Genomic DNA, 7,526 nt, shown 5'->3' on the forward strand with positions numbered 1-7,526 from the left:
TCTCTCTCTCTCTCTCTCTCTCTCTCTCTCTCTGTCTCTCTCTCCACACACACACACACACACACACACACACACACACACACACACACACCACAAAATGAAACAACAGGACATGCTTTTGTTAAAATGGACAGATCCCTGAACACCCACATCATCAATTCTGGAAAGGAAGGGAGCAACTGGAACTTTCACCCTTGAAGGAGTATAAAATGCTGTAGTCGCCAAGGGAAATGATGGCAGCATCTCACAAAATGGAACACTCTTAACCACCCCCTCCCCAACCCACCCTTCTCACCCCAAGGTAAGAACTGGAGTGGTAGATCCATGAGGAGACTTCACACAGATGCTCAATTCTGCCATCATCTCAAACTGGGGAGAAACGAAAAGCCCTTTAGTAAGGGAATCACCAGATTAGATGGATTGCCACCTCCATGCACAGAATGTGTGTCAGCAAACAGAGCAACTGGTCAGAGCAGATGGGATGGGGAAGAATGTCCTGCAGATGCCAGGTAGACACAGCACAGCCAGAAAGCCTTTGTCCACCATCCAGGAAAACATGACACTGGCCTAGAACAGGCTGGGAGAGTGGAGCTGAAGCGGGCCAAACTAGCAGGATTGGTGAACTGTTTGGAGGCGGTGGCTTAGGGAAGTCATCAGTGAATGCTGGACCATGAGTAAGTGTCTTTCCTAAACTGGGGACTGTAGCTGGAGAGCTTCTCTCCAGGTGCCACCAAGGCCCCATGGTCCCACAACCCATGTATAAAATAATCACACAGATGCTTATATTACTTATAAACTGTAAGGCCGTGGCAGGCTTCTTGTTATATACTTCTTTTATCTTAAATTAACCCATTTCTATTAATCTATAACTTGCCATGTGGCTCGTGGCTTACCTGTACCTTACATCTTGCTTGTCATGGCGGGAACTGGAACTCTCTCCTCCTCTACCTTCTACTTCCCAGAATTCTCTTCTTTGCTTGTCCCACCTATACTTCCTGCCTGGCTACTGGCCAATCAGCATTTTATTTATACAGAGTGATATCCACAGCAATGGAACAAGAAAAGGAGCCAGGACAGTGAGGGAGGGGTGAAGGGCAGGAACCTAACAGGGACAGGAATCTTCGGAACCTGAGAGGACAGACACAGGCATCCTGAAGGGGTAGGATGAGAGCTGGCCCTCAGCATGTGGTGGGATGGAATCAGCCTTTGGATAAGGGCAGACAGGAGCCCAGAACAACATCCTAGGCTCAGAGGCTCTCATAGTGAAGCAAGAAAGGCAACCAAGAAAACTCAGCACAAAGAAATAAGATCCACCACAGGGCAGCCAAGAGTGGCAGCCCTGCCCTTCAGTGATGCTCCTGCCTGGACCCACCATTAAAGAGCAGAGGCTGAGCACCCACCCAGTGCCCACAAGGACACCATCACCAGAGACCTACCCAGGCTCCCCTGTTCATTCCACTGTCTACCCAGAGACTCCATCATGGAACATCATCAAATGGCCCTAAAAGTTCCACCTCCTTCTATGAAAGCCCAAATGTCCCCATGAGCACTGCTCTGAGGAAAGAAGGTTCTAGATAGAGACACAAGTTCAAAGTCATCTGTGATTATAAGGTATCATAGCAGGACAAAGACTAACTGGTCAGCACTTTAGAAAAAAGCATAGAAATATTGACCAGGAAGCCAGAGAACGTTCATCCAGCACGGCCCTCGGGGCTGAGCAAAGTGACTATCATGGCTGAGGTCTCTGGCTATAGAAACTGAAAGAGTGGGGCCACTATGTGTTGCCAGAGCTTCCACAGCTTGGCCTGCCAACAGGAGCCTGGAGGGTTGGAGGGAGGTTAGTCACCAGACTCTGATTCCCTGCCAGGGCTGACTACAAGTCTCTCCCATGAGTAAGGCTGGGTTCATTTTTAATTAGAGAGAAACATTTCCCAGGATTGTTCTTGTATGAAGTATGCTGCCAGCATTGACAGAAAAGCACACTCAGAGCTCCAGGACTTCTTACCCATGAAGCACTAGGTCTGAGCTAGGGCTAAGTTATAGGGAAAGGGAGCCAGCAACAGAAAACTACCCCAGCCCTGAAACCAGAGTTAGTGAAAGAAACACTTTAGCCCTGAACCCAGAACCAAAGAAACACACCCTGACCTTGAAACCAGAGTCAAAGAAACACACTTTGTCCCTATAATCAGAGCCAGTGAAAGAAATATGCCCTGGCCTAAAGTTAGAGCCAAAAGGCTAAAAAGGACCAATGAAAGAAACAGTTTATCTATCCCTGAAATCAGAGTCATCTCTGCCCCTGACCAACTGACCAAAGAAATCAACCAATCCCTGAGCAGGAAAACCAACAAATCCTGAGCAGGAAACTAACGAATCCCTGAGCACAAATTCTAGGACTCTGACCCTGAACCCAGAGCCAGTGAAAGAAACATGCTCTGGCCCTGAAACCCGAGCTAGTGAAAGAAACAATTTAGCCCTGAACCCTGAACCAAAGAAACATGTCCTGACTCTGAAACCAGAGCCAAAGAAACACTCTTTGTCCCTAGAATCAGGGCCAGTGAAAGAAACATACCATGGTCCTAAAATTAGAGCCAAAAGGCTAAAAAGGACCAGTGAAAGGGTCACAGTTTGACCCTGAAATCAGAGCCAACTTTGACTCTGACCAATGAAACTAACCAATCCCTGAGCAGGTAATCTTCTCCTGGGAGAAACTCTGCCCCTAAAAAGCCCTGTATAAGCCACTCTGTCTGTTCAGTTGTGGGCCCTGCTTTCCCACCCTGGCAGAGACAACCACTCTCCTGGACTCCTCCTTCCCAAATAAATCTCTTTCTTAAAAGAGTCTTGGGTGAAGATCTTCATCCTCTGGCACAGAACAGAAAAACCTTGCTGAGTAAGATTGAGGAAAAAAACAGCTGGAGATAGTAGAGATTCTGCATCAATAAAAAACAAGCATCAATACCCACTAGCACCACCCCTAAAAATATAAAATTTGAGGCTAGGAATGGAATCTGATCCCAACACTGAAAAAAAAAGTAGTAATCCCTTTATATTGGAAATTTCAAGTGGAAACCAGAGAATAAAATCAATGTAGTAGGCCTAACACTTGGTAAGTTCAGTCATGTGTCTCTAGGAGAGAGCCTGGACTTCAGTGGCAGCATTACTAATTAGCATCCATGAGGCCCTGGGTTCAATCCCAAGTACCTCAAAAAAGAAAGAAACAAAAAGAAAAAGAAAAAGAAAATTCTCCTATAACATCTAGAAATATGTTTATTCCCAGGGATAGATAACTAGCTATTCCCAAATAAACAAAAAAATGAGCAAAGGTGATGGTCACCGGGTGCTGATCTGCCAGCTGGGCTGATAAGCACCACTGAGGCCTGAAGGCTGTGACTCTCCCTGCCTTCTTGCCTATTCTTAAGGGCACTGGCCATCTGTCAAGACTCCAGCAGAGGAAGGGACAAGTTGAGTAAGGTTGCTCAGGCCTTCAGGAAACTGCATAACAGAGTTTCCCCATGTCCTGAAGGCTCTGGCTACCATCTCACTGAATAGAAGGAGCATAGGGACACAGTGGGAGCTGGAGGTGGAGTGATCCAGGGGCTTAGTGTGTGATGAGCCAAGTGGTTGGCACCAGTGATGCTGAAGGGTGATACCAATGTCTCTCAAATCCTTCCAGTTCCACACAGCCTGGAGTGCCCCTGGATATAGGTCTGGCCTCTCCAGTAGGAATTTCAGCTATCAGTTCCTGATTGCCTGATGGTTCTTGGGCACAGCCACATATCTCAGCTTCTTCATGATGGAGGGCCAGCCCAGCAGCTGCTGGTCCCACACGTACTCTGGGGACAACACCTTTGTAGGCTTGTGGTATAGCAGGTACTTGTTCAGATGGCTCTCATCATGCCACACGGCCTCTATGCCATTGGCCTGGTCCTGCACCATAGCCTCATGGCAGGCCTTGGTGAGATGGTGCACCTCCAACACTGACCCCCCAAAGAAGCCCCCTGCATAGTAAAAGTCACCCTCATCCCGGGGGATGAAGGCCTGGGACTGTGGCCGGCGCTCATAGGTAAAGGCCTCTCGGCTGCTCCTGTAGAAGCCAGGATGCAGGGTACCAAAGAGTGCTGAGAGAGTCTCCACACCCACGTGGTCACTGAACTTCATGTCCACATCTGCACACACCAGGTAATCCACCTCATGCAGAAAGCGTCGCTCTGAGAAGTGGCTGATCATCTCCATCCTGTGCATGGACACATCCTGCCAGCGGGTGTAGCTGCGCACAGTTAGCACCACCAGCTTTCGTCCTGCACCCAGGGGCACCTGTGGCACGTCAGCTGGACGGTCAGTGAAGACGTAGTAGGTGACCTTGTGCCCCACCATGAAGTGCTGCTCGGCCGTCTCCAGGAAAAGCTTCAGGAACACCACATACCTGTGACGGAGGACAAAGGGGTATGGAGAGCCTTAGTGCAGCTAGGTCAAGGCTTGCCAGAGCAGGTCCAGGCTACAGAATCCATGGCTACCTGGAAGCTTAAAGCAGTAGCATCCCCACTGTTCAGCTGTCCTGACCAGTCTGCAGGCTGCACCTCACCTCACTCTCCTTTGCTGCAGAAGGGTGCAACATCATCAGCACCACATCTTAGCAAGGAATGCTGAGGTGACAATGGGGCTCCCAGCTCATTCCCACAGAGCACCTAACCACACCTGGAAGGGCTCTTGCTCATGTACCCAGCAGCACCCAGACAAGGTTGGTTTTGTGTCCTGTTACTGTGAAGTCCTTTGTCCACAGGAGCTGCAGGGATTCTCAAGATGCCTAAGATCCCTCTAGCTGAGCCCCAAATCTGTGTGTCTGTGTGGAGGTCAGAAGTTGATTTGGGGTGTCTTCGTCTTCTGTCATTCATCTCTTCTTCTTCTTCTTCTTCTTCTTCTTCTTCTTCTTCTTCTTCTTCTTCTTCTTCTTCTTCTTCTTCTTCTTCTCCTCCTCCTCCTCCTCCTCCTCCTCCTCCTCCTCCTCCTCCTCCCCTCTTCCTCCTCCTCCTCCTCCTCCTCCTCCTCCTCCTCCTCCACCTCCTCCTCCTTCTCCTCCTCCTCCTCCTCCTCCTCCTCCTCCTCCACCTCCTCCTCCTCCTCCTCCTCCTCCTCCTCCTCCTCCCTTCTCCTCCTCCTCCTCCTCCTTCTCCTCCTCCTCCAGAGGAGGATAGAACCCAGGGCCTTGTGCTCTACCACTGAGCTAAATCCCCAACCCCCATTCATCTGTTTTGTTCTTTGGACAGGGTCCCTTCTCTGACTCTGAAGCTCACTGTTTGGCTATGCTGTCCAGAAAGCTGCCCAGATCCACTTGTCTCTCCCCTCCACCCACAGGGCTGGGATGACAGGGGCATACCACCATGCCCAGCCTTCACATGGTGTTAAGGATCAAATTCAAGTCCTCATGCCCCTGAAGCAAGTGTTTTACCCACTAGCATTGCTCCAGCACCCACTACTTACTTTTTGATGGCAAACACGGTCAATCCAACTGTGGTGTTCTGAAGCCTGAACCGTTCATTCAGTATGGCGATGCTGAAGGTCCCCTCCCAGATGATGGGAGCCAGCCACGGGGTCAGGACAAGAACATCTTTCCTACTACATGGGGACAAAGCCACAGTCAACATGTGACCAAACATGCCTGCAGGAGCCCTTCTCAGATTCCACACCCTCAGCTACCCCCAGGGCTGCCCACCCTCCCCAGTGGGGCCTGGCCAGTCAGCAGCAGCTCTCACTGAGTACCCCCACCTCACTCCGCAAAGCCATAAAAACAACTGAGTGTACTGCAGCCACCACAGCTCTGATAACTGATGACAGAGACAGGAAACAAGGATCAGAAGCCCAGAGGGAAATGACAGATAGGAGATGCTCCGGGCTCCAGACCTGAGTCAGACAACTCAGACTCTGAAAGGGTTGTGAACTGAGGGCAAGGAGAATCTTAATCAGGTTTTTGGTTTTTTTCTGGGTTTTATGTTTTCCAGTGCTAGAGACTGGCCCAGGCCTCAGATGTGCTGCTGAACTATCCCCACTGCAAGCAAATCATCCTTTACCACCTGTATGATTCCTGCACTACCCATGCACTGACTAAATCTACTCACCTGGGTGTTAGCACCTTTGGCTGGGCATAGGTCATCCTGCAAAAAGACAACACCAGAACTCAAGGTGACTGGAAGGACCCTGGAATGCATGTCACTGGCAGCAGTGCACCAGGCAAACAGACCTGCATGAGCAGTGGCAACCAAGCCACTGTGTATGTCTAGGACCCTGAGAGCAGAGGATGGGCCGAAGCAGGAAGAGCACAGTCTCACTTAACATAAGGTAGGGAGAGGAAATCATGACACCCCTCCCCTTACTTAGGGCTGGGAAATCTAAGGACAACTTTAATCCACAAGCTGGATGAAAATGAACTTGTCTGTCCCTGCTAGATGCCAACCATTCAACCTGGGTCTGCAGCCTGCCTTGGTCCTCTCTTGGCTGGTGGCACACAGAGTCCTGGCACTCTGTCTCAGTCAGAGACCAGTCCCAACATCAGTGTGAAGTTCCCTCAAAAGGTCAGGTCCCAAGGGACAAGAGCCACTTCTGCTAGTAAGCTGCGTATTCTAAGCTGGCTTGAGAAGCAGAGAACAGGCCTGGAGAGATGTCCAGCAGTAAGAACACTGGCTACTCCTACAGAATGAGATTCTGTTCCCAGCACCCGCATGGAGACCCACAACTGTCTGTAACTCCAGGTCCAAGGACATGAAGGCCTTTTCTGGACTCTCTGGGCACAGGCATGAATGTGTTACATAAACATACATGCAGGCAAAAAGCTCATACACATAAAAAAATAAAATAAACATTTTTAACGCAAAAAATTGAGCCTAAAAAAACAAAAGGAAATTTCTGCACAGGGATGTGGCATGATGACACCTTACTGAGTCTGTCTGGACCATCACCAAAAGAGAAACCCTACAGGACCCCATCCATGGGAGGCACTACTACAGAGTGGCCACACTCAGAGGAACAACATAGAGCAGGCAAGATGGGTGCCAGGACCTGCAATACAGCTGGGCAATGGGCAATGTTTGATGGACTCAGTTTATGAGATGGAATGTTCTGGAGATGGATGGTAGTAGTGATAGCTGCACCACAGCATGAATTTACTTACTGCACTGAGCTATTGAAATGGTGAGGATGGTAAACTCATGTGTTTTGCATGGTGCCTTGGAAATGGGGTGCACAGCTGTAAACTCAGCTCTGTACCAGATGAGCCAGCCTGGCTCTTTAAAAGCCAAATGACAGGTAGTTAGTCAACACAAAGTGTAGGACTATGTCCTCTACTCCAGGTGCAGGAATGGACTTCCCAACTGCCCATACTTACACACCACACACACACACACACACACACACACACACACACACACACATACACACAAACACACGCACAGCAAACACTACTCAAACACTACTCACCTAGTCACAAGTCCTGGGTCTCCCAATTTTTGACTTCTGTGGCTCAGGAACCCATAGCTGTG

The 7,526-nt window shown here is 49.5% G+C and overlaps 1 protein-coding gene across 1 annotated transcript; it reads right to left on the minus strand.

Moving 5' to 3' along the window:
• Nucleotides 1-3,732: 3,732 nt before the first annotated feature.
• On the minus strand, nucleotides 3,733-6,160 carry LOC118582729 (histo-blood group ABO system transferase 1-like). Its single transcript, XM_036185807.1, has 3 exons — nucleotides 6,111-6,160; nucleotides 5,476-5,610; nucleotides 3,733-4,420 (listed from the first exon to the last, which is right to left on the minus strand). The coding sequence occupies exons 1-3, from the start codon at nucleotides 6,143-6,145 to the stop codon at nucleotides 3,733-3,735; spliced, it is 858 nt and encodes a 285-aa protein (XP_036041700.1). The 5' UTR covers nucleotides 6,146-6,160.
• Between the last annotated feature and the right edge of the window lie 1,366 nt (nucleotides 6,161-7,526).

This window comes from Onychomys torridus, chromosome 4 (assembly GCF_903995425.1).
Source record: "Onychomys torridus chromosome 4, mOncTor1.1, whole genome shotgun sequence".
In the NCBI taxonomy this organism is placed as follows: Eukaryota; Metazoa; Chordata; class Mammalia; order Rodentia; family Cricetidae; genus Onychomys; species Onychomys torridus.